This window comes from Aquarana catesbeiana, linkage group LG01 (genome assembly GCF_042186555.1).
Source record: "Aquarana catesbeiana isolate 2022-GZ linkage group LG01, ASM4218655v1, whole genome shotgun sequence".
NCBI classification, from domain to species: Eukaryota; Metazoa; Chordata; class Amphibia; order Anura; family Ranidae; genus Aquarana; species Aquarana catesbeiana.
Genome location: NC_133324.1, coordinates 835,998,401 through 836,026,163, shown reverse-complemented (window position 1 = coordinate 836,026,163; position 27,763 = coordinate 835,998,401). Strand labels below are relative to the sequence as shown.

The window sequence follows — 27,763 nt, the reverse complement described above, 5'->3', positions numbered from 1 at the left end:
ACAGTCTCCTCAGCACTCCATCTCCAATCCTTCACTCAAACTCCGGTGCCCCTCCTGGACTGACCCAGAGTATTTAAGAGGTCCCTCACCCTGCCAGCCCATTTGGCCGGGGATTGGTTGGGGCCCTCATCAAAACTCCTGAAAGCTCCTGCTAACCACCCTCCTTTTCTTCTGGAATTTATCAAATGTTCCAGCAAGTAGGGGGAGGTAACAGAGATGTTGCCTGATGAGTTATTCAAGCCTCCCTGAGTCACTCACCCTGACCCAGATTGAGCCCAGTCTGGCTCTCAGCCAGGCTAATTTACCTTAACTAACAATCTATGTTCACTACCCTTTCTAGCACACTAGAGGGTGCTACACTTGTTTAAGACAGGGTGCTACATGTGACTAAGCCTTAAATGTGTTTCCTAAATGATGGGTTGGGATCCAAATTAGGTCACCAACATCTTTGTGATGGGCCACCACACAACTATGTAGTAAACATAGCCTGGTTATATACTATCGCAAGTTGAGATGTAGCCCATAAACAATGCTAAGCAGAGTTGTAATTTCTTCGGAATGAAAATGTAATGTCCTCCAAGGATACAACCACCCCTCTAAAAACCTGTGAAGAAACTTTCCAACAGATTCACAAAAATTGTTTGATTCTGTATAGAGTGAGACATTGGGGTTGATTTACTAAGGGCAAATAGACTGTGCACTTTGCAAAGTGTAGTTGCATTCTGCAAGAGCAGTTGCTCCAGAGCTTAGTAAATGAGCAGAAGCTCTGCTGACTTCCATCATCCAATCATGTGCAAGCAAATATGCTGTTTTTTTAATTTTCCTTGCACGTGATTGGGTACTCTTTGCAAAGTGAAGCCGTACCTCATTTACTAAGCTTTGGAGCAATTGCCCTTGCAGAGGGCAACTGCACTTTGCAAAGTGCACAGTCTATTAGCCTTTAGTAAATCAACCCCATTATGTCAAACAGACTGAAATACAATATAGATTATGTGGTTTTTCATACATTTTAATCAGTAAATACCGTCATACCAAACTGTCTTCCTGCTCAGGATACTTAACATACACTCTAGTGGAGGGTGTAGGACAAGTGGGTTGGCTTTAAAATTGCATGAAAACCTTCATTTCCGTGGCTGGGTGTAATGCATTCTTTATTAGCCATTAAAAAAAGCATGTTGTTTCAGCGATACGCCATCTCACTGAACAGGCTGAAACAGTAGAACATAGTGGCTGCTAGTATACTAGTTATCACTGGACCGTGACACTATCAGATCACCTTTTGTAGACTGGTTGCTCAGAACCGTATCAGTTTCTCTTTGGCTATAGAGCACTGCATGTTCTTTTTGTACATCTCTGTCATAAATTAGATACCAGGAAAGACTGCAGTTCCGTGACAACTATTTCATCATCTTTCTTCTTCCATCAACATTGTTTTGAGTGAACAATTCAGCTTCTAAATTGACTTTTCTACTGTAAAAAAAAGATGAAGACATATTCAGCAGCAATTTGTGGTTTAACGTGGCTTTTCTCAACAGTTCTGGACCTCAAAGGTGAGATCAGTTACTAAAAATGATTCAGTCTGCTATTTGACCTTGGCCAGTTAGTGACCAACTTGTGAAATTTTTGGTACGCATGAATTGGTATGAAGTGTGAAAGTCAGTTTGCCACTCTCAGAATTGTTTGATAACATATTGAGATATCTAACAGTATAATATGTTTATAAATGTAGATATGGCATGAAAATGTAACACAAGTAGAAATAAGAGACAGATTTACATGATAGAAAGTGCGGATGTGAAACATCGACTATAAATACCAGGGAAGTACATGGCTAAGCCTTCTATGTGTATCACTGTCTCCAAAAGTGTAGCAAATAGTTTTATTTCCAATAAATATCTGTGTAACCTTAACCCCTTAGTGCCGGCTGTACGGACATTAGCATTTTCGGCTTGAAGGGGTTATACTGGGGTGATGCCTGCCGTTCAAGTCTTCTATGTAAAAACACGGAAGTGATGTCACAATGTCACTTCCGGTTTATTCAGCTGCCTGTGGCGCCGATTTAAAAAAAATTTCAGTATTCAGAATTGCCAATTTTGGCAATCTGAATACTTTTAAGTGCAAAGGAGGCACTGGGGGTCTTTTAGACCCCCGATCCCTCCATAAAGAATACCTGTCACCACCTATTACTGTCACAAGAGTTGTTTACATTCCTTGTGACAGCAATAAAAGTGATCAGAATTTTTTTTTTAAAGTGATAATGTAAAAAAAAAAAGTTTTTTAAAGCGCCCCTGTCCCCGGGTGCTCGCACAGCAAAGAAAACGCATGCGTAAGTCATGCCCGCATATGTAAACGGTGTTCAAATCACACATGTGAGGTATTGCCTCGATCGTCGAAGTAAGAGCAAAGATTTTATCAAAAGACCTCCTCTGTAACCCTAACCTGATAACTGTTTTATTTTTTTTTTTAAAGCATCACCTATGGAGATTTTTGGATACCATAGTTTGTTGCAATTCCACGAGTGAGCGTAATTTCAAAGCGTGACATGTTAGGTATCTATTTACTCGGCGTAACATCATCTTTCACATTATGCAAAAAAATTGGGCTAACATTACTGTTTAGTTTTTTTTTTTTTTAATTAATTAAAGTGTCTTTTTTGCCCAAAAATTGTGTTTGAAAGACCGCTGCGCAAATACCGTGTGACATAAAATATTGCAACAATCGCCATTTTATTCTCTAGGGCGGCCTTTCTCAACCTTTTCAACACAGAGGAACCCTTGAAATAGTTCTCCGGTCTCAGGGAACCCCTGCTAAAAATTTGAAATCTACAACTCATGATACATTAGTGTGATGGTCAGTGGGAAGAATGGTCCTTACACTTTGGTCATTGGGAAGAATTACCTCCCTACAGATAGCTAAAAAGATCAGTGGTGTCTGTGGGAACTTATCTGAGAGGCAGAAATTGCCCAATGCTGAAGGAACCCCTAGCAACCTCTGGAGGAACCCTGGTTGAGAATCACTGCTCTAGGGTCTCTGCTAAAAAAATAAATATCATTTTTGGGGGTTCTAGGTAATTTTCTAGAAAAAAATACAGATTTTAACTTGTAAGCAACAAATGTCAGAAATAGGCTTAGGCATGAAAGGGTTAAAATATATATATAATCTTCAGATTTTCGTAGTTTATATACAGACTGTGCAATGAATGCACAGAAGATTTAAAGCTAAAGTCCAGGTAGATATTTAAAATACATATTAATGCAGGTTTGTATTCATTAAAGCATCATTAACTTTATTTTTTTTTTTTTTTTAAAGAAAGTAGTGGAAATACCAGAATTTTACCTTGTATCAGCCTCTTGTCCATGTACAGCAGAGCTCAGAATGGTGAAGGGAGAAGCAGTGCAAAGGAGCTAATCAGAAGGGCTCATATGCACACAAGGGACATACCATACTGACAGGTGGAGAGAGCCGAGTGACACAGAGATGAGCTCACCAGCCTGCTAAATATCCTTTCACTGTTATTTACAGGAGGGATAAGACTGGTAAATGTTACTACAGCACTGAAAAGTTAGGCCCTTCAAGACAGGGCTATGCTATGTGGCAGGACTATGTAAATTACATAACTGGGTGAACATAAATACAATAATGTTTTACAGGTAAACTGTTTGCCTGCAGTTCAGCTTTAAAAATAGGTTCTGTGGAAGTTATGGGAAGCACCTGGAGCTAAAAAGGCTGAATAAAATGATTCATGTTTAGGATCGTCAATGGGTGACCCCGCCCCCTTGTGATGTCACCGACTGAGGGCATGCCTGGGTCAATTAGTAGCCTGCCCTGTAAACTTCTTCAGTTGACTTTGGGCTGCTTATCAGGTCCATCAGCTCAAAAGTCAGCTGAAGGACTGCACACAATAGTCTGACAACACTTTAGCAAATTGCAAAGCGGTTGCTTAGTGTTAGCCTGCACCTGGAACTGGCATGGTCTCCAAGTAAGAAACTTTGATTCACAAAAAATTATTTGCTTATGAAAACTGTATACAGTTAGTTCTGAGGCTGAGCATGTTGGCAAATAGATTTTGGGCTTACATACACTTTAAACAGAATTTATACAATGTATATGGCAGCTACTCTCAACCAGTGTTCCATGGAACCATGGATTTCTCTAGAGATTGCTAGGGGTGCCTTGAACTGTGACTGATTGACCTCCTATTTTGCATTCTTCATACTGATTATCAATGTAAAATTTGGTCTTAGTAAGGGACTTGAAAATTATTTTGGGGGTTCGCTTAGGTTGAAAATGTTGAGAAAGGCTGGTATCCAGTTTAGTATAATTTTTTTCACTATCCTCTATTTATTTCTGTTAAGGGGTACAATCAGCAAAAGGAAAATACGCACAGATGCTATTCCGGGATCTGTTTGAGGATTATGCAAATGCCTTGAGACCGGTGGAAGATACCGACCGAGCATTAAATGTTACCCTGCAAATTACTCTTTCTCAGATTAAAGACATTGTGAGTAAATTCAATGAAGCAAATTCTTTTTTAATGTTGTATCAAGATGCCTACAGATAACGTTCACCTGTTCTAGCCATTTGGGGCTGGATTGAAGAATATTTATATGTCCCCTCCTTATCTGTGGCAGACTTAGTTCAGCTTTCCCAGTGGGAGAGTCGATTGACCAGAAGTACCGTTTCCCTTAAGGTACAAGCACATTTGCCTGAAGAGATCATACACATTTGCACTAATCATTTATTAGTCTTTTCTTTTATTACAACAATCATTTGACATCCAGATCTTGTCTGATGTGATGACTGGATCATGAGTCATGTGACATCCAGAGAATTGGTTTCCATTAGTGACACTACATATAATTACCCCTCTAATGCCGCGTACACATGATCGGACCTTCCGCCAACAGAACTGTGGATTTTTGTTCGAAGGTTGTTGGCTCAAACTTGTCTTGTATACACACGGTCACACAAATGTTGGCCAACAATTCCGAACGTGAGAACACGTTATGATTCCTCTCCCTCCCACGACCAGTCTCCAAACTCCCTTGGCCCAACCTGTACCTGTTTAAATACCCCTGCTACGGGAAGATGCAAAGGCCAAACGACAGACACAACACAGTGCACTAACTCTACAATACCCATTCATTAACCCATAAACAACAATCACAATTAGCATTTTAGACACCTGCCTACACTCCCCCACACTTAAATATAGTGTGTGCTCATACTATAAACACAATAAAAAGACTGGCAGTCCACACTCTCTATTACAGAACAGGCAAAATGTTATCAATGTACAGTAACAGGTGCAAAACTGAAATATGTAATACATTAGCGTTCATTAACTCCAGCCACAGTACTGGTCACAAGAGTACCTGCTCCGCTACCCATGGGGCACCTGGTGTGGAGGGTCCTCCAACACATCCAGCACCTTGTCGCTGCACACTGTAATGCCGTGTACACACGACCGGACTTTTTGACAGCAAAGGTCCAACGGAACGAATCCGCCGGACAATTCGATCGTGTGTGGGCTTTATCGGACCTTTGCTGTAGAGAAATCAGACGGACTTTAAAAATATAACATGTTTCAAATCTTTCCGACGGACGAAAAATCCATTCGTCTGTATGCTAGTCCGACGGGCGAACAACAACGCAAGGGCAGTTATTGGCTACTGGCTATGAACTTCCTTATTCTTGTCCGGTTGTATGTCTTCACGTTCGAATCAGTCGGTGTGATCGTGTGTAGGCAAGTCCGTTGCATCAGAACTCAGTTGAAACTCCGTCGAAAGTGTGGGTTGTTAACCCCAGTCTCCAGACATAAATGGCAGCAAAGGTGAATTGGACAGCTCAGGCAGATGATTCGATGCCTCATCGTGGATGGACGACAAGGTAATGGCAGTGGAGGTGGCTACGATCTCTCTCACAACCTTAAAGCCCAGTTACACTGTAAACTGGAACTGAGCTAACATGCGTTCCGGTTCAATGAAGCTTACTTCGGAACACAAAGGAGGCTCCGACAAGACAGTTTCTCCAGTGGACCCCCCATGCACTCACTTAACCCCTTGCAGCTTGAGGAATCAGCACGCAGCCTGACCAATCCATCCCCATTGGGGCCAGAGGCATTAGAGACTGATATCTCTGACACAACTGGTAAGGTGGACTCTGACAAAACCTTGGCATTTCCTTCCTCATTTAAGTTTCTGGGTTCCTCCACAAGGTCCAGGCCTCAAAGAGGAATGTCTGACACCCATTGACCCATTGCACCATGCCCAAGCATCCACCTGCTCACATACCCTCTGACATTGTCGGCATAAAGGGCGCATTGCCTCCCGGTTTCCATAAAGCACATGGAAAAGCCTTGCCTGGCTCTGATACGAATGCTGGTATCAAGTCCTTTGGGTATTGGTTCGACTTAGGGTAGCTTCTACAGTAACTGCTGATGAAGCATGGTAATGTAGCCTCTGGCTTCCTCTTTAGCCATATGGATTCTAGGACACTTCTGCACCACAGCAATTTGTATAACCCTTCGTGTTGCAACAGCCAATCACTAGAAATGACTTCTAGTCATGCGCCTGTTCATGTGCCAATCACTTGTTTACTTTTTCACAGTGAATTCTCCAATACAGTGCATCCTTCCAACTACACCAAGTGCTGCAGCACTGCAGCACTTATTTCTTAAGTGTTAGAATGATTATACCACCTAAGTGTGTTAGTTAGCACCCCTTGTGGCTGAAGGCTAAAGCTTCACACCGGGCTCCAGACTGGTAGGATAATGTCTTCTCACTTACCACTGACACCTATTCTGGTACTGACTACAAAGCAGTTGGGGCCCGTCCATTAGGGGAGCAGGGGCGCAGCCCCCCATCCATGCCCCCTAATCTACATGCAGGGCTCCGTAAGCATGGTTTCCAATGAGCTTTTTTTTTAAAGCAGGTGATTAGAGCCAGAAGCTGTAATAGGCTTTGAAAAAGGGTGTACTCGGGGCACAGAGCACTGCGCCCTGAGCCCACCCAGTTGTGTGACAATAGCGAATGAATATTCACTATTGTCACACTGATTCTCCTCCTGAGACCCATTTCCCAATTGGCCGAAAGGAGAAGTGATCCTATTGGCCTAGGAGGAAAAGGAAAGAGGAGGGAGGAGACGCACGGCTGGAGGAGACGCAGGGGAAGACCAACCGACCCACCCACCAGCCGCCACTGTCTCCAGGGATGGCTAACCCACAGCAGCTCAGCCACATCCAGCACTCCCCGGCTTGGACAGGGAAGGGAGGAGGAGGAGGGATCAGAGTGTCATCCCGGGCAGGACATCTGCCTCCTAAGGTAAGGAAGCCTTCCCCCTTCCCATCTATCCGTCTCCCATGGGGGGGTGTTCTTTAGGAACAATACACTTTATTCTTCAGCCCAAATGTATGGAAGGAAGCTGCTGTATACTTCATGAGGCCTCGCACACCCGTGGTCCAGCCCCGCCTATAGAAGGTTCTGCTATGTAGCTGGCTCGAACTTAGGGTCCCCACTGCTTGGAAGGGTAGACCATACAGTCATCAATCCACCCCTCAGACACAATCTCTCTCACTGGCAACCAGTGTTGCCAACCTACTATATTGAAATTTACTGACACGACACCCACAATTTACTGACACAGTCACGTTTTCACTGACATTTCCAGAAGTTACAAAATTGCAGTTTTAAGGGCAAATTTCAGTATTTAGGCTACAAACAAGTACAGTGTGATTGCAATATGATTTAGGGTAGTTATGAAGGCAAAAAACATATTTCTTAGATATAGTATGTAAGTAGCTCAGGGACAGGATGATGACACCTCACTGAAACGACATGTCCCCTCCTATCACAGTGACAGTCTCTCTCCACGTCAGGTGGTCCCTTTAGTCCACTCCAGTCCAATCAGCACTGACAGCCCCACTCCCGACTTGCCTTGCCCCTTCCCGCAGACCCGCACACGAGGCTCCGGCAGCTCCGCTCGGCTCCCTTGCACCGTGACATCACCTAACACACTCAGGCACTGCCATATTTTTTCCTGGCAACCTTTTCCTGTCACTGGCATTTACTGGCAGGAGAAAAGTGCCTGTTTTTTTACTGGCTGCCAGTAAAAATACTGACAGCTGGCAACACTGCCGGTCACCACTGCCTCCTCTCACAAAATGTCTGCTTCTTCTTTCCTTTTACCTCTTACTCTCCATCACACAGATAGTTTACATAAAGGTTTACCTATCGATCTCCATTTCCATGCACTGTAGGACTCTTACTCTTTTTTTCCTGCTTAGGGCAAACTGTAGCCTTGATGTTTAATATCAAAGCATTTCGTTGTATTAAAACCTTTTCTGTGTATTATTATTTATGAACATGGGGCAGATATTAAATTCTATTTTCACATTGCTGGTCGATGATCCAAAACATTAAGGGTCGTACGCATGGGCCGTGTACTGGGCAGTTTCTATTGAACTGGCCAACATTCGGCTAGTGTGTACAGCAGCCGGTCCAAAAACCGCCCCCTGTCAGAACACAGTAGCTCAGCGGGGGGGGGGGGGGGGTGTCGCTGCTCCTCCTGAGCTCTTCAGTTTTTATTTTGTTCAGCCCACTGGTTTGAACGTAAAAAAAAACTGTTATGCCGCGTACACACAGTCGGAATTTACGACAACAAATGTTCGATGTGAGCTTGTTGTTGGAAATTCTGACCGTGTGTAGGCTCCATCGGACATTTGTTGTCGGAATTTCCGACAACAAAAATTTGAGAGCTGGTTCTCAAAATTTCCCACAACAAAATCCGTTGTCAGAAATTCCGATCGTGTGTACACAATTCCAACGCACAAAATTCCACGCATGCTCGGAATCAAGCAGAAGAGCCGCACTGGCTATTGAACTTCATTTTTCACGGCTCGTTGTAGGTGTTGTATGTCACTGCGTTCTTGACGTTCGGAATTTCCGACAACATTTGTGTGACCGTGTGTATGCAAGACAAGTTTGAGCCAACATCCGTCGGAAATAAATCCAGAATTTTGTTGTCGGAATGTCCGATCATGTGCACGCGGCATAAGTGTGTACCAGGCGTTAGACTTTCCTGCTTTGCCTGCTTCTCCTACTAGCTGGGGAGATATTTTTAAATTTGTACATTTTAAATGTGAACATTTCTTTTTTTACAGGATGAAAGGAATCAGATATTGACAGCATACTTGTGGATTAGGCAAAGCTGGTTTGATGCATACCTGACGTGGAACAGAGATGACTATGATGGTCTAGATTCTATCCGTATCCCAAGCAACATGGTATGGAGACCAGATATCGTGCTCTATAACAAGTAGGTAGACAGGTCAGAGAAACTACATATGGTACTTTTTTCTTTTGTTGCAGTATATTCCTATTCATTATGCTGAAACCTTGCACTTTCTTATAGGAAATAATATAAAAAAAGTATTTGATTTGGATAGAAGAAAGTTTTCCCTGTGCCTGTGTGGGTTTCTTCCCACACTTCAAGCACATGCTGGTAGGTTAATTGAATCCTATCTAAACTGGCCATAGTATGTGTATGTAGGAATGTGAGTTAGGGATGGTCCCGATGTTCGAGTTAAACGTAAGTTCGACTCGAACATTGGGTGTTAGTTTGTTCGTAGAACATATGGGACGCTCGTGGGAAATTCGCATGCCGCAATGCGCCCCATAATGCATTGCGAGATCGCAGTGCATTGACAACTGCTGATTGGCAATAGCATGTGCCTGACCTGTATGCTTTGGCCAATCACAGCGCAATGTGCTGTGAGAGCCATGATTAGCCAAAGGCAGGGTGGCTCAGGGGCTAAGACCATGCCCCACACTATATAAGGCTGCTGCTTACACAGCATAGCAGAATAAATGGAGATTAGGCAGGTAGTTAGTGTAGTGTGCAGTCAGTCAGTGTAGTATATATAATACAGTTAAGAGTATATATTGCAGTCAGTGTAGTGTATATATAATACAGTTCAGAGTATATAGTACAGTCAGTGTAGTATATATAATACAGTTCAGAGTATATACAGTAGTGCAGTCAGTGTAATATATATAATACAGTTCAGAGTATATAGTGCAGTCAGTGTAGTATATATAATACAGTTCAGAGTATATAGTGCAGTCAGTGTAGTGTATATATAATACAGTTCAGAGTATATAGTGCAGTGAGTGTAGTATATATAATACAGTTCAGAGTATATAGTGCAGTCAGTGTAGTATATATAATACAGTTCAGAGTATATACAGTAGTGCAGTCAGTGTAATATATATAATACAGTTCAGAGTATATAGTGCAGTCAGTGTAGTATATTTAATACAGTTCAGAGTATATAGTGCAGTCAGTGTAGTGTATATATAATACAGTTCAGAGTATATAGTGCAGTCAGTGTAGTATATATAATACAGTTCAGAGTATATACAGTAGTGCAGTCAGTGTAATATATATAATACAGTGCAGAGTATATAGTGCAGTGAGTGTAGTATACGTAATACAGTTCAGAGTATATAGTGCAGTCAGTGTAGTGTATATATAATACAGTTCAGAGTATATAGTGCAGTCAGCGTAGTATATATAATACAGTGGAGATTATATAGTGCAGTTAGTGTAGTATATATAATACAGTGCAGAGTATATGGTGCAGTCAGTGTAGTATATATAATACAGTGCAGAGTATATAGTGCAGTGCAGAGTATATAATACAGTGTATTGAAGTGGTTAAGGGGAATCCTATGACAGAATTAAGAAAAAAATTGGCGTAGGGTCCCCCCCCAAAATCCATACCAGACCCTTTGAGTCTGGTATAGATTTTAAGGGGAACTCCATGCCAAAATAAAAAAAAAAATGGTATGGGTCCCCCTCAACATCCATACCAGGCCCTTTTGGTATGGCATAGATTTTAAGGGGAACTCTATGTCAATTTTATTTTTTTTAAATGGTGTGGGGTACCCCTCAAACTCCATACCAGACCCTTATCCGAGCATGCAGCCTGGCAGGCCAGGAAAGGGAGGGGACGAGCGAGCGCCCACCCTGCCCGAACCATACCAGGCCGCTTTCCCACAACATGGGGAGGGTGCTTTGGGGTGACCTCCAAAGCACCTTGTGCCCATGTTGATGGGGACAAGGGCCTCTTCCTGACAACCCTGGCCGGTGGTTGTTGGGGTCTGCGGGTAGGGGTCTTATCGGATTCTGGAAGCCCCCTTTAACATGTGAATGGATATCGGGTACATTGTACCCCTACCCATTCACCAAAAAAGTTTAAAAAAGTAAAAACCACAAGAGACAGTTTTTGACTCCATTTATTAAAAAAAAAAAAAGGTGTCCCGCAATGTACATCCATCTTCAATCACGCCACCTGATGGACCGAAAAAATAGAAAAAACTAAAAAAGCTCCGCCTCCATGGGAGGTCTCCCGCTCACTGCTGTCTCTTCGCTTTGACAGCTGTTCTATAGGCAAGGGCGGGGCCACCCAGTGACGTAACCAACTGACCCCACTCCTTCTGACGTTATGTGACCTCATGTGATGTCAGAGGGGGTGGGGTTTCCAGTTACCTTAGCGGGTAGCTCTGCCCTTGCCTATAAAAGAGCTGTTAAAGCCAAGAGACAGCAGTCACCGGGAGGCCTCCCATTGGTTTTTCTATTTTTTGGGTCCGTCGGGCGCTGTGTTTGACGATGGATGTACATCGCGGGATACTTTTTTTTTTTTTTTTCTTTTTTAATAAGGAATTGTCAAAAACTGTCTTATGTGTTTTTTTTTACTTTTTTGACACTTTTTTTTGGTGAATGGGTAGAGGTACAATGTATCCCTACCCGTTCACATGGGGGGGAGGGAATCTGGGGGCCCCCTTGTTAAAGGGAGTTTCCAGATTCCGATAAGCCCCCTGCCCACAGACCCGGACATCTATACTGCCGGGAGCCGACAATACATTACAGCAGCAAACAAGTTTAAATGACATTTTTTCCTTTAGAAATGTCATTATTGCTGCGGCATGTTCTATACATCGCACAGATGCGCCAATTTACAAGCAGACTAAGGGGACCCCCCAGGCACGATATTTAAAGGAATATTTCATTTTTATTGTTTCACTTTAAGCATCATTAAAATCACTGCTCCTAAAAAAACAATAGTTTTAAAAACATTTTTTGCATTGATACATATCCCTTAGTATCTTCTAATCTAAAAAGTAATTTAAGGTCTTACTTATTACTATTACATACTTATTCTTTGAGATGAGTTATTGTAAGAGTTTACTACTATTATGTGTACAGCTATATTTTATTTGACCTAAAACGTATCTGCTCAGTTCAATGCATTGCACAATGTGTGACTCTGAACACATTACCACCTATTGATTTTTTCAATGCTTTCAATTCACAGGGCAGATGATGAATTTTCTGAACCGGCAAATACAAATGTTGTTCTGCGTTATGATGGCAAGATCACATGGGATTCCCCAGCTATAACCAAGAGCTCCTGCGTTGTGGATGTCTCCTATTTCCCATTTGATAAGCAGCAGTGTAATCTAACCTTTGGTTCCTGGACTTACAATGGTAATCAAGTGGATATAATAAATGCTATGGACACAGGAGACTTGTCGGACTTTGTGGAAAACGTGGAATGGGAAATGCAAGGCATGCCGGCAGTGAAGAATGTCATTACATACGGATGCTGCTCTGAGCCATACCCTGATATCACCTTCACTCTGATTCTCAAGAGGAGATCTTCTTTCTACATATTCAACTTGCTAATCCCATGTTTAATGATATCCTTCCTGGCTCCATTAGGATTCTACCTCCCTGCAGACTCTGGGGAAAAGGTATCTCTAGGAGTCACTGTACTCTTGGCTCTGACTGTCTTTCAGCTGATGGTTGCAGAAAGCATGCCTCCTTCTGAAAATGTGCCATTAATAGGTAAGTATAGTTCTTTCAGCACATAGATAAATAAAAAATAAAAAGATAATGAAAGATATGTGTATGACTGTGCCTGGACTCCAGATAATCCTGCTTTCTCCATCTCTTCAGTAACATTGGAAGGGCCTCCACAATGTGGCTTCTGCTGCACAGCTACTATTTTTTTTAAGGCTTCCGATGCCCTGTCTTACAAATAAGATGATAAAAAGAAGAGGGTGCACCAGCCTCGTGCATTATTCAAATACAATTTATTAGTAAAAACAAGATAAAAACTACTCACAAACGTGTGGAGAGTAACTGCTTGTAAAAGCCATCAAATTGTGGCAATCAGTCCTGGAACCAACTTTCTCCAGATAGCAAAGGGGAGGACATCAGGAATGCTGCTGACGTTTCAAAGGAGTACCTTCTTCCTCAGAGTCTAGGCTAGATGGCCCCCCTTTGCTATCTGAAGACTGTTGGTTCCAGGACTGATTGCCACAATTTGATGGCTTTTACAAGCAGTTACTCTCCACATGTTTGTGAGTAGTTTTTATCTTGTTTTTACTAATAAATTGCATTTGGATAATGCACAAGGCTGGTGCACCCTCTTCTTTTTATCTTTTTATGACTATTAGGATATCCCCTATCCTGGAGGGCCGCAAGACCAGAGACACTATCCCTTGAGTCAGAGACCGCTCGGTTATCACACTAATGCGCAAGAGTGTTTGTTTCCTGTCTTACAAATACCTGTCCAATAAATTATAATTTGATAACTATTGAAACTCGTAAAGTAGAAATCCATCCAAAACTTTTTCTCGTTCTGGAGACTTTGGAAAAGAGAGCCACTGTCAGATTTTTATTGCTGCTTTTCTCTCTATTGAGGACAGCCACTATGATCCATATGTCCTGATTACCACTGTAAACAAGACAAAAAAGTGAAAGCAATTCCAAAATGTTATAGCTTGCACCAGCACAGAAGTATAGAGGACCTCCTCCAGAGAGAACACCTGTTTGGGTGCTGAAGGTGGGATTTCCCACCACTTTAGAGAGATCTCTACTAATTTCCTGTTAAGTTTCTTAGACGGGAAATTAAAGTAAATCTCCCAGATGGGGACACAGAGATAGTGCATGATGTCATCGAGATTATAAATAATACAGTAAGTAAATACCTGATTAAAGCAGGAAGGCTGTGACTATATAAAACACAAGAGTGGGCTATGGGATAGGTGTGTTACAGCCTCTGCATTAGGGCTTAGTGGAATTTGCAACACCTTTATTACTTAACTGAGGTCTGACCTTTGCATTAAAACTGTTATAAACTGATTGGTCTAGCCATGTATGACAACAACTCAGCTTCTCCTCTTACGTAGCTGTCCTGGAGGATGTTTGGGAAAGTTAGCAGTTAGACATACCAGTAATGTTTTTTCTGGGAATCTTCCAGGACAGCTACATAGTCCCCACCCTTTAGACTTTTTCTTTATTGCCTTTGTGTACTCAGTGGCAGCAGTATACTTTAAAGTGCTGCTAAAGGCAGTGGATTTTTACCCCAATGCATTCTATGCATTAAGGTAAAAAAACTTCTGCATGAAGGTTCACACTTATACTTTCCTGAGCCCGATCTTGATCCAGCAATGTGCCCAATTTGTTCCCATGTAGTCAGTTGGAGGTTGATCTGCAACTCCCCAAGGGTGTCACCAGTGGCTTGGCCCCACTCTCTGGTAACAGACTACAGACTGGGAGAGCCTAGGCTGATCTGTCATGGTGCACCTTCATCATGTTCACGTGGTACACTTTGAGCCGTGTACCACGGTCATCAAGCGATACCATGTAGGTCACATTGCCCCTTTTTTCACGTACAGTGTAAGGTCCCCCCCATGCTGCTTGCAGCTTGTTCTGCCGCATGGGGACCAGTACCCAAACATTGTGGCCTACCTCATATACCCTCTCCCAGGCAAACCAGTCATACCATTGTTTCAGGGTGGTTTGGGCTGCGTATGCTCTGATGAGCACAAAGCTCATCAGAGTGTCCATATTCTCCCATAGTTTTAGTACATAGTCTACCACTGAGACTTTATGACCCACGTTCTGCCCTTCCCTCTTCTTTGAGGCTTCAGAAAATTCTATGTTAACTCAGATAAGATACTTTATTGGCATCTAGGTGTCAACTCTATCCTAGAAGCTGGCCCTGTCCTTTTCAAATGCTAATAGACCAACATATGTGTATGGCTGATTACTGAATACTGTGTCTTTAACCACTAGCCAACCAGCTGCCGTCATTATACTGCTCTTCCCGCAAATCGCCCTAGCTGTACGTCGGCTGTTTAAACAGCTATAGCAGGCGTGCCCACTGCACGACGGGGGGACAGGATGCGTCACGAAGACTGCGGGCACGAGAGCCAGTATGGGGATTTGAGTGTGTAAACACATGTATCCCTGTTCTGTCAGGAGAGGAGAGACAGATCATCTGCTCCTACTAAGTAGGAACAGTGATATGTCTCCTTCTCTAGTCAGTCCCACCCCCCTACAGTAAGAAACACAAACAAGGAAACACATTTAACCCCTTGATCGCCCCTTAGTGTTAACCCCTTCCCTACCAGTGACATTTACACAGTAATCAGTGAATTTTTATCGCACTGATCGCTGTATAAATGTCAATGGTCCCAAAATGTGCCAAAAGTGTCCCATCTGTCCGCCACAATGTCGCAGTCCCAATAAAAATTGCATATCGCCGCCATTACTAGTAAAAAAAAGAATAATAATAAAAATGCCATAAATCTATCCCCTATTTGTAGTCGCTATAACTTTTTGGCAAACCAATCATTATATGTTTATTGCAATTTTTTTTACCAAAAATATGTAGAAGAATACATATCGGCCTAAACTGATGAAGAAATTCGTTTTTTTTAAATTGGGGATATTAATTATAGCAAAAACTAAAAAATATTGTTTTTTTTTTCAAAATTGTCCCTCTTTTTTTGTTTTTAGCGCAAAAAATAAAAACCGCAGAGGTGATCAAATACCACCAAAAGAAAGCTCTATTTGTGAGGGAAAAAAAGAACGTCAATTTTGTTTGGGTACCATGTCGCATGACAACGTAATTGTTAGTTAAAGCAACGCAGTGCCGTATAGTAAAAAATGGCCTGGTCATTAAGGGGGCAAATCCTTCCAGGGCTGAAGTGGTTAATAACACAAAATTAAACTTTATGTACAATTACACTACTTCTACAGATCACGTCACATCTCAGCTACTGGCACAACTGCCCTACTCTTACATTTATGTTACAACCACGTTCATATTACACATTACGGGGGCTCAGTCTGCCCTCTTCCTCCTCATTGGCTCAGAAACAGCAACAGGAGCCATTAGTTCCTGCTGCTGTTAATCACAGCCAGTGACGAGGGAGCAGGGGGCGGGGCCCGAGACCTACTATCTGTGTCAAGATGCAGACGGCATGGTTGGGGAGTGAGCCTGCACTTGTGCCCCCATAGCAAGTGGCTTGGGAAGAGCCAGAAGCGTCAACGGGGGACCCTAGAAGAGGAGGATTGGGGCTGCTCTGTGCAAAACTATATGTAAGTATAACATGTTTATTATTTTAAAGAAAAAAAATGACATTTTGAATCACTTTAACCACTTCAATACCAGGCAATTAGACGCCCAGGCCAATTTTCAGCTTTCAGCGCTGTCGCAATTTGAATGACAATTGCGCGGTCATGCTACACTGTACCCAAACAAATTTTTTATCATTTTGTTCCCACAAATAGAGCTTTCTTTTGGTGGTATTTGATCACCTCTGCAGTTTTTTTATTTTTTGCGCAACACCGAAAATTTTGAAATTTTTCTGTTAAACATTTTTGTAAATAAGTACGTTTTCTTCTTCAATGATGGGCACTGATATGGCGACACTCATGGGCACCGATGAGGTGGCACCAATGAGGTGGCACTGATGAGGTGGCACTGACGGGCAGGGCACTGATGATGGGCACTGATAGGCGGCACTGATGGGCACTGATAGGTGGCACTGATGGGCATGGGTGTGCGCAGTCTAATGCATTAGGGTGTGCACCCTTAAGCTCAAACACACATGCATGTGTATGTATCCACATATATATGACCCCAGCACATTGATCTCCCTGCTGGCACAGTGAAAGAGAAAAGGATAAACACTTCTCTTATGGCAGAGCGTGTAAGAGGGAGATCTTTCCCATGATCCTGTTGCTACACAGAACAAGAACACTAATGCGCATGGGGGGATTAGGGTGTGCCTGGGCACACCCGGCACACCCTGTGCGCACGCCTATGCTGATGGGCACTGATAGGTGGCACTGGCATGCGGCACTGATGGGCACTCATAGGAGGCACCGATGGGCACTCATAGGAGGCACCGATGGGCACTCATAGGTGGTATTGATGGGTTCTTATGGGTGGCACTGATGGGTACTTATGAGTGGCACTGATAGGTGGCACAGATGGGCACTGATGGGCACTGACAGCTGGCACCGATGGACACTGATGGGTGGCACTGATGACACTGATTGGTGGCACTGATGACACTAATGGGTGGCATTGCTGGGCATCACTGAAATATAATGGTGCCAATCAGTGCCCATTTGTGGGCACTGATTGGTACAGATTGGGCACAGACTGGGCACATTGGGCACATGTGGATGGCCTTGGGGTACATACTTGGCCATCCACATGTTGCCCCCTTCCCTGGTGGTCCTAGTGTCGTCCCTGGTGGTCCAGTTTGGTCATCTGAGGGGGGGCTGCGCTGATAAACAATCAGCACAGACCCCCCCCTGTCAGGAGAGAGTCGATCAATGGCTCTTTCTATTGACATCATGATCAGCCGTGATTGGACACGGCTGATCACGTGGTAAAGAGCCTCCGCCGGAGGCTCTTTACCAAGATCGGTGGAGTAGTGTGTCAGACTGACACACCACTCCACCGATCGCCGTGATGCGTGCCCCCGAGGGTGCATGGTGGCATGTTATCCTGCTGGACGTCATATGATGCCCAGTCAGGATAACAGAACCACCGCCCAGCCGTCAATCTGCTATAGGCCGGGCGGGAAGTGGTTAAAGGGTATCGCCACTTTCGTGGGAAGAATAATTAGCAAACTAAAAAAATAATAACATAGCATATTCAATTGCTACACAAGTCATATTGTAATTGAATGTTATTAAAAATTACCTTTCCTTTTTAATCTTCAGCGCTGTAATTCTCTGTAAAAGGCAATGCAATATGGCTATCCCAGGTATGTTATTTCCTGCTTGAATGATTGGCTTACCGATTTTCCCAGAAGTCTGCACTAAGATACAAATGCAATTTTAAGCATCCCCTGCAACACAAATGTAATTTACTCCCAAACGAAAAGCACATCTAAAAGGGATGCAGACCCTGCTATTTTCCTCATTAGAGCCCTGCAGGTGCAGCAGCTGTTTCATAATTACAAAACCACTCGCATACAGATGCACATGAACACAGACAAACAAACAACTATTTTTCCACAATAACAAAAGGTAGGAATCTGCAACAAAGTTTGTTAAAATCCCTGCCATATACATTGATCACCCACGGGGGTATGTTTTTTTCTCAACAAAAGTGGATTTATTCTTTAAGCTCACTGAAGGCCAAGGAAGTTAGAGGGGTACTTGTTCCTAGAAATACTGTCACTGGTAAGTCTAACTGGAAATATTCTGAAGAAAATTGGAGTTTAATTGTACTGAGGTTTTTATCTTCTGGGATAGCGTTTGTATCTACTTTACTGTAGCGGTGCAAAGAGGGGGAGAAAATATTCTCAGAATCATCATAATCAGAATTTTCATTTTTCATTTTTTAAGCTTTTACCTACTGTGCATCAAGCTTCAATTGTTTCCTAAAAGGCATCCCAATTATGTAAGCGTCTAAATGTTTGTAGTCGCATTGTTTTTGGGAGCCTTCAAGTGAGACTGTTTCAGGAAAAAAAGTTGATTCGAGAATAAGCGCGAAGCAGGCTAGACATACAAATTCATGCACATATTGTAGACATGTTTTATGTATGTTTGAAGAGAAACAGTGCACACAACGGGGAACTCCCAATCCAATTTGCAAGATCTTCTTTCAGGTGCTCAGGCTCAGTTTGTCCTTACACACTACAGCAGAAACAAGTAAAAAGATGCTACGACTAAGGCTGTTGCCGAAACGCGTCAGAATTTTGCTTGTCACTTTTTGTAACCAATTATTAAAATCGCTATATGGACTACAGAGTTGCCAGCTCAATCCTTTTACATGTTTTATATCTGTGTTACATAAATCACATTTGCGTACATAGAATAAGTTTAATTGCTTATTATATTTTAAAGATATCTTATGAAATTGAAAATGAATGAGTTTTACATATGAACTTAGAAGAACATGCTATATCGTGAATATATTTGAATGTTTTTATCTACTTTAGGTAAATACTACATAGCTACAATGACAATGATTACAGCCTCAACAGCGCTGACTATCATCATTATGAACATTCACCTATGTGGGGCAGAAGCAAAGCCCATCCCTCACTGGGCAAGGGTTGTCATACTTGACTACATGTCCAAGATATTTTTTGTTTACGATGTGGGAGAGAACTGCACCCGGTCCCAGGAAGAAAGTGACACCATTTCACAGGACAGTGTTCATTCCCATGATGTCTATGAGAAAGAACAGGATTTTCATGACTCTTTAAAGCAACCACTCTCTGCGGAAGGTGACTTTTTCTGTGACATGGACATCCATGCTAACCTAAATGACCAAGCTGCCGGGGACAAGGGAGGCCAGTGTAACATCCCTCGTCATCTGTACTGTCATCATTGCATCCATTACAGAGTTCTGGCAAGTAACATTGAATACATCACTAACTGGTACCGGGAGCAGAAATCCATCAGCCTTAATGGAATTGAGTGGAAGAAAGTGGCCAAGGTGATGGACCGCTTCTTTATGTGGGTCTTCTTTACTATGGTCTTTTTTATGAGTATTTTAATTATTGCGAAGGCTGTATAGTGTGAGGCATGTCTGGTCATTACTGAGTAGCTGAAATATTGATAATAGAACTTTGGTCTACATCTTAATGCCGCGTACACACGGTCGGACTTTTCAGCTACAAAAGTCCGACAGCCCTTCCGACAGACTTTCAACGGACTTTTGGCGGACTTGCGGCGGACTTTCTAACGAGCGGACTTGCCTACATACGATCACACAAAAGTCAGACGGATTTGTACGTGATGACGTACACCGGACTAAAATAAGGAAGTTAATAGCCAGTAGCCAATAGCTGCCCTAGCGTGGGTTTTTGTCCGTCGGACTAGCATACAGACGAGCGGATTTCTGGGTCCGGCGGAGTTATGACGTAAAGATTTGAAGCATGTTCCAAATCTAAAGTCCGTCAGATTTGCGACTAGAAAAGTCATCTGAAAGTCCGGGGAAGCCCACACACGATCGGATTGTCCGCCGGATTTGGTCCGTCGGCATCCGTCGGACTTTTGTAGCCGAAAAGTCCGACCGTGTGTACGCCCTATTACAGATATGTTGACTTTTCTCTTTTGGTAGAAGTGGACATTCACTCAGTCTTGACCCACATATTTGCTTCAGTGCAGTGATATTAACATTTTATTCCAGGTGGCCCTACAACTAATATGTGGGTCTTAAGTCAGAGAATTGAGTTTATGTCAAAGGCCTTGAAAAAAGTTTATATGCTTCATGTTAGTCTTCCTTTATAGCAGAATCATAGACTAATCAGAAGCTGATCTGTTCATACCTTACCCAATTGCTGCTAAAACCTGTGTGCTACTTACCTAGCAGCAGGTCTAGGTTCTCTCCACCCAGTACCAGGACAGGGTCATCCAGCGCCCAGGGCAGGGATCCAGAACTGCGCCCCCCTCCACCACTCTTATTACATCCTATAGAATGGGTGCCCCACCCTGCATGCATTCTTTGCCCCTTTGCTCCACTGCACCCAGGGAAGCTGACCCTCCTGCCCAGGCCCTGTCTCCACCTGTTCACTGCTATGGCAGCAGCAGGACACTTGATCAAAGGGCAGTTTATGTGTTTATGCAGAGCCACTGGCTAGCTCCACCTGCACACAGATAGTTATTTCACAGATTTTTGAATTTTCAACAATCCGCCTTCTGTGATTGGCTCATTGCCTTTCATAAATCTTAAAATGGAACTTCACTCTCCCAATCAACATTTATTATTTTTATTCTTCATGCTGCTAGCATTAGTAAATAGATACAAAAGTATATCATATTTACTTGTTTTAAACTTTTTTTTTTTTTACATTTCTTCAGTTACTTCATGGTTACTTCTTGCCTAGGCAAACTATAGGGGTTTTTCTCAGCTAAGCACACTCTCCTGCATGCATGCATGCTTGGGCTAAGGGTAGATAGATTCCAGGAAGTAAGTGCTACATAAATCATTTGCCCTTACTCAAGATGCCATGGCCAGAAATGCTAGGGGGTTGTTTTTCAAAGTGATTTTTCAACAGAATAAAGCATAGAGACATGGATGGATGGGGGATTTTGCTTTGAATATTAACCGCTTACCGCCCACTGGCTGTCATATGACGGCCAGGTGGCGCGGCTCCTGTTCTGGGAGAACGTCATATGACGCCCATCCATTTAAACAGGGCATGCACGCGATCGCAACGCTATACCTTCGGTGGCAGCGTGTCACGGAGACACCGCTTGCCACCGAGGGGGGTAAACAGCCATCGGGCATGGCTGTTTACCACGTGATCAGCCATGCCTTCATCACGGCCGATTACAGATGGTACCGCTCCACTTTGCATGGCGCATGCACGTGATTGCGAGCGCGCTGGGTGTGCACATCGGTGGCGACGTGTTCCCGGGAACACAGCTCGTCACCGACGATGGTAAACAGCCATTGGCCGGCGGCTGTTTACCTTGTGATCGGCTGTGATCCTTTTACAGCCGATCACTAAATGTAAACATAGAGCGGTAACAAGATGTTACCGGGTTCTCCTCCTCACACACCGATCATGTGTGAGAAGGAGATTGCGGTAACATCTCGTTACCGCTTACAGTGTAAACCAACACGCACTGATTGCCCCTCCCAATAAAGAGGACCTGTCACCACCCATCGAAGTACCTGTCACAGTTCATCTGAGTACCTGTCACAGTCCATCTGAGTACCCGAGTACCTGTCACAGTCCATCTGAGTACCTGAGTACCTGTCACAGTTCATCTGAGTACCCGAGTACCTGTCACAGTTCATCTGAGTACCTGAGTACCTGTCACAGTTCATGTGAGTACCCGAGTACCTGTCACAGTCCATCTGAGTACCCGAGTACCTGTCCCAGTCCATATGAGTACCCCGAGTACCTGTCACAGTCCATCTGAGTGCCTGAGTACCTGTCACAGTTCATCTGAGTACCCGAGTACCTGAGTACCTGTCACAGTCCATATGAGTACCTGAATACCTGTCAGTCAATCTGAGTACCTGAGTACATGTCACAGTCCATATGAGTACCTGAGTACCTGTCACAGTCCATATGAATACTGAGTACCTGAGTACCTGTCCTTCAGAGTACCCGAATACCAGTCACCAGCTCATCAGAGTACCTGAGTACCTATCTGTAGCCCATCATAGTACCCAAGTACCTATCACCAGCCCATCAGCGTACCCAGGTACCTGTCACCAGCCCATCAGAGTACCCGAGTACCTGTCACCAGCCCATCAGAGTACCCGAGTACCTGTCACCAGCCCATCATAGTACCCGAGTACCTGTCTCCTGCCCATCAGAGTACCCGAGTACCTATCTGCAGCCCATCAGAGTACACGAGTGCCTATCTGCAGCCCATGCCTCATAGAATATACGTTGGGGTGTTTGCTTTCCAAAATGGGGTCATTTTGTGGGTAATTCCACTGTCCTGGTGCTCAAGGGCCTTCAAAATTGTGATAGGTGGTTCAGAAATGAGATGTGTAATTTATGCTCGTAGAACGCCTGAAGGTACTACTTCAATGTTGGGCCTTTGTATGTGGCCAGGCTGTGTAAAAGTCTCACACAAGTGGTATCGCCATATTCGGGAGTAGCAGAATGTATTTTGGGGTGTAATTTTTGCTATATACATGCTATGTGTTAGAAATATCTTATAAATTGACAACTTTGTGTAAAAAAAAATGCGTTTTCATTTTTTTTACTTCTCCAAAGAGTTCTGGAAAAAAATGAACTGTTCAAAAGACTCATTATGCCTCATAGATTATACGTTGGGGTGTTTGCTTTCCAAAATGGGGTCATTTTGTGGGCAATTCCATTGTCTTGGTGCTCCAGGGCCTTCAAAAGTGTAATAGGTGGTTGAGAAATGAGATGTGTCATTTATGCTCGTAGAACATCTGAAGGTACTACTTCAATGTTGGGCCTTTGTATGTGGCCAGGCTGCGTAAAAGTCTCACACATGTGGTATCGCTATACTCAGGAAGAGTAGCAGAATGTATTTTGGGGTGTAATTTGTTGTAGCCATATGCTATGTGTGAGAAATAACCTGATAATATGACAATTTTGTAAAAAAATAATTTAAAAAAATCTTCATTTTGCAAAAAAAAATTGTAGGAAAAAATTACAACTTAAAAAAACTCACCATGCTACTTACTTAATACCTTGGAATGTCTACTTTCTAAAAAGGGGTAATTTGGGGGGTATTTGTACTTTCCTGACTGTGTCTCAAGAAATGAGATACACCTGATGTACTGAAGGCCTGATCAGATGTGATCAATTTTCAGTGATTGGCACCATAGTTTGTAGACTCTATAACTTTCACAAAGACCAAATAATATACACTAATTTGGGTTATTTTTTACCAAAGATATGTAGCAGTATACATTTTGGCCAAAATTTATGAAGAAAAATTACTGGTTTGCAAAATTTTATGACAGAAACAAAGAAAAAGGCATTTTTTTCACAAAATTTACGGTCTATTTTTATTTATAGCACAAAAAACCCACTAGTGATTAAATACCACCAAAAGAAAGCTCTAGGATGCAAATTCCATATGGGTACAGTGTCGCATGACCGAGTAATTGTCATTCAAAGTGTGAGAGTGCTGAAAGCTGAAAATTGGTCTGGGCAGGAAGGGGGTGTAAGTGCCCTGTATTGAGGTGGTTAAAAAGATGCAGTGAAGATCCACTTTAAGTGAGCTCAAGGGTTACAGCACTAGAAATGTAGCTCCTCCTGAGGTTGTACTTTACCTGGATGTGGTTATTGAAATTTTCTAATGTTTGTTTTGTCTGTTTCTCTGTGTCCCCCTCCGTGCTCCTAAAGATCCCAGCTTAATACTCTTTACCTGCTTTACAATGATGCCAGTCAGTTTAATTCCAGTCAGATACAGGAATCAGAAGTGATGCTTAACTCCAAAAAATGCAAAAAATACATTCATACAAGCTGGAATAAACTACATTGAATTCTATTTCTGTATCTTCTTAATGAGTCCAACCACCTTTTGTTTTTTTTAATTTTGTTAGCAAGCCACTAAATTCTCCATACAGACTGGTCCTCAGAAGGTAGGACTCTTGCTTAAAATGACATTCGAGACCGATCAGATGAAATTTTTTTCTAGTACAACACTGGGAGTGCTCATGTGATCATAGCAAAAGTAAGATTATAAATACATGGCCTACCTCAGCATCTGCAAAAGAGAATCAGGCGGGCATGAGCAATAAAGCCAACAAAAACCTTGCACTGTATACACCTGACCTGTATGGGATTTTTTTCCCTCAAAAAAAATGTGGTTTTACTTTTTAAAGTTGATTTCCGAGGAAAACAACAAAATTCACTAGCATTGTAAGGGTTAAATGCTTGTTTATGCCGAAGGTACCAGTAAAAATTACTTTTACTTACCTAATCCCTCCCTTCTGCAGCCTCCTTCCATACTATAAGACCATAAAGTGCTCCAGTGGTCACAGACACTCTGACATCCTCAACTAATGGCCCTGCATTGCTCGTGAGAATGACAAGGGACTGTCCGCAACCCAGAGAGTTAAGGAGAAGAGTTTTCCTGGGAGGAGCAAAAGGTAAGTAATAATCCCTTTTACTGGTAACCTAGGCATAAGTGAGCAGATTGATTTTAGGGCCCCGCTACTGGTGATTTGCCTTATAGTGGACCCACCCGCAGTGACAGAAAGACAGACATCCATTCTGTCAAGCTTTTTTTTTTCAGATTTGATTGGCTCAGTGAAAAAAGGGTTAAAAGCAGCAACAAGCATTCCCTTTGCTCAATAGTAACTTCTAGTAAATGTATCTTCAGCCCCTCTCATAGGCTAATAATGAACCTTCAAGCTGAGACCGCCAATTTATAGGTCGGTACTTTGACTGGGCCATTCTAACACATGAATATGCTTTGATCATTCCATTGTAGCTCTGACTGTATGTTTAGGGTTGTTGTCCTGCTGGAAGGTGAACCTCTGCCCCAGTCTCAAGTCTTTTGCAGACTCTAATGCCATGTACACACGATCGGACATTGATCGGACATTCCGACAACAAAATCCATGGATTTTTCCCAACAGATGTTGGCTCAAACTTGTCTTGCATACACACGGTCACACAAAGTTGTCGGAAAATCCAATTGTTCTGAACGCGGTGATGTAAAACGCATACATCGGGACTATAAACGGGGCAGTAGCCAATAGCTTTCGTCTCTTAATTTATTCTGCGCATGCGTGGCACTTTGTGCGCCGGATTTGTGTACACACGATCGGAAATTCTGACAACGGATTTTGTTGTCGGAAAATTTTATAGCCTGCTCTCAAACTTTGTGTGTCAGAAATTCCGATGGAAAATGTGTGATGGAGCCTACACACGGTCGGAATTTCCGACAACAAGCTCCTATCACACATTTTCCGTCGGAAAATCCGACCGTGTGTACGGGGCATTACAGGTTTTCTTCTAAGATTGCCCTGTATGTGGAAAGTTTTAAGGGATATGAATACTTTTTCAAGGCACTATATGAAATATGCATGGGACAAAAAGTTCCAATAGACCCATACATCATGCAAATAAAAAACTGGAACCTCTATTCCCAAGCAGCAGAACATGAAATGGAGTACACCCGTTTGCCATGTTCAGAGCTTACAGTTCACAGACTTGCCGCTGTAATTGCAGTGAAAGGTGATTCTACAAAGTACTGACTCAGGGGGGCTGAATACAAATGGACCTCACACTTTTCACATATTTATTTGTAAAAAATTATGAAAACCATTTATTATTTTCCTTCCACTTCACAATTATGTGTCTTGTGTCCTCTTTGGCAGGGTACCTTCTGGCATATTCTAAGTGCACTTTTTGTGTGTTCACAGGCAATTTTTTGGTTCATTTATGGTGTTTTGTTTTTGTGTACCACACCGCGAGTTTGTAAAGAAAAAAAAATTATCTTCATAGTGCACTTCCTTTCAGTAAATCAGACTCATAAGATTGGTTTACTATGTTATATTTTCATACACTTTATGTTACGATCTTTCTTCTCTAGACTTGTTTTTTGTTACTATTCCCATATTCGGGCCTGCAAAGGAAAGACAGATAGGTAGAAGGTCAAAACGAAACAATAAGGGTGTAGCGTCACATATGGTGACCCATCACATTTGGCTTCCTGCTGGAGTGCGCATGCGCGACCCCACCATATGCGTTCCAACACTATTACGACACACTAAAACCGTCAGATAGTGTGACGGAACTGACGTTGAACTGCGCTTGTGCAGTTATTATGTGGCTCCAACCCTAAGTCCAGGTTCAAGCCCCACCATCCAAGTGGACATAGAGTTAGAATATACTTATGCTGAGCGAAGCGAGGCTGTGCCCGAAGAGTGGCGAGCAAAGCGAGCCCACGAGGGGCCCTGTTGCAAAGTGGCTTGAACCTGGACTTAGGGGTGGAGCCGCTTTTACTGTGCTATTTTGTCGTAAAAGTGTTGGAACGCATATGGGGGCGTCACGCATGCGCACTCCAGAGGGTAGCCAAGTGTGATGGGTCGCCATATGTGACGCTACAAGGGCATATAGAGTCTTATTATAGGGATGTTATTTTTGTTTAACTAGGAATAGTTGGCAACTATTATGTGGCTGCACATCTCTGAGATTGTGACCCTTATTTTGCAATCATGAGCATTTTAAAGTATTCTTTAACTAGCTGCCTTGCAAATGAATGTCCTCTTCCTGGTTTTATGGGACAGATTTATTGCTGAGAGACTGGCAGATAATCAAACAAGAGCTGGTAAACATTATATTTACATTTTAGCTGCAAGCTGAAACAATAACACATTGACTTGCTGTAACAGTAGATGGAAACCTGTATCCACTGTCATTGTTGGCATGCAGTGCCCCCTAGTGGCAACAACGTGCACTGCTAGTGACTGAATCTGAGAAAGGGGAAAGGGAAGTCAACATGTGAGAGCTGTGACAGAAGCAGGACTATATATTCTATATACGCTAAGCTGGCATAATCTATTATGGATGTTATCATTTGGATCGCAGAGTTACTTTGTCCGCTATAGGTGTAATTAAAGTGCTGCGTTAACTGTTAGCACTATAATAATCCTGTATAATAAAAATATTCCTGTATATTAAATTAATTTTGATTGCTGAGTTATTCATTTCAAGTTGGCCACTTTTCAAGTTTGGTCCGCTCAACTAACATTTCCAAATTTATAGATTGTGGGGGTGGTGCCCCTAGGCAATGGTAAAGTTTATATGAACCAAAAAGCAAAAATGTAATATATTGCAACCTACAATCCTTAGATGCAAAAGCTGCATTCCTTTCATGATTAGGCTTTATTTTTTGCTTTATTTTCACCTGGTGTTATAACCAGTTAGTCTGTTATTTTTCAACTTCCTTCAAAAGACCAAGTTGTCCA

The 27,763-nt window shown here is 42.7% G+C and overlaps 1 protein-coding gene across 1 annotated transcript; it reads left to right on the top strand.

The window, feature by feature from the left end:
- The first annotated feature begins 1,314 nt into the window (after window positions 1-1,314).
- CHRNA9 (cholinergic receptor nicotinic alpha 9 subunit) lies at window positions 1,315-20,983 on the top strand. The gene is made up of 5 exons (XM_073612266.1): window positions 1,315-1,550; window positions 4,356-4,501; window positions 9,161-9,315; window positions 12,377-12,909; window positions 19,326-20,983. The coding sequence occupies exons 1-5, from the start codon at window positions 1,484-1,486 to the stop codon at window positions 19,907-19,909; spliced, it is 1,485 nt and encodes a 494-aa protein (XP_073468367.1). The 5' UTR covers window positions 1,315-1,483; the 3' UTR covers window positions 19,910-20,983.
- Window positions 20,984-27,763: the final 6,780 nt, after the last annotated feature.

Excerpts from the sequence above, each read along its gene's own strand:
- CHRNA9 (XM_073612266.1), top strand. The coding sequence starts at position 1,484 with ATGAAGACATATTCAGCAGCAATTTGTGGTTTAACGTGGCTTTTCTCA. Across the intron at positions 1,551-4,355 it reads AACAGTTCTGGACCTCAAAG|GGGTACAATCAGCAAAAGGA; the intron begins GTGAGATCAGTT and ends ATTTCTGTTAAG. Across the intron at positions 12,910-19,325 it reads TGAAAATGTGCCATTAATAG|GTAAATACTACATAGCTACA; the intron begins GTAAGTATAGTT and ends TATCTACTTTAG.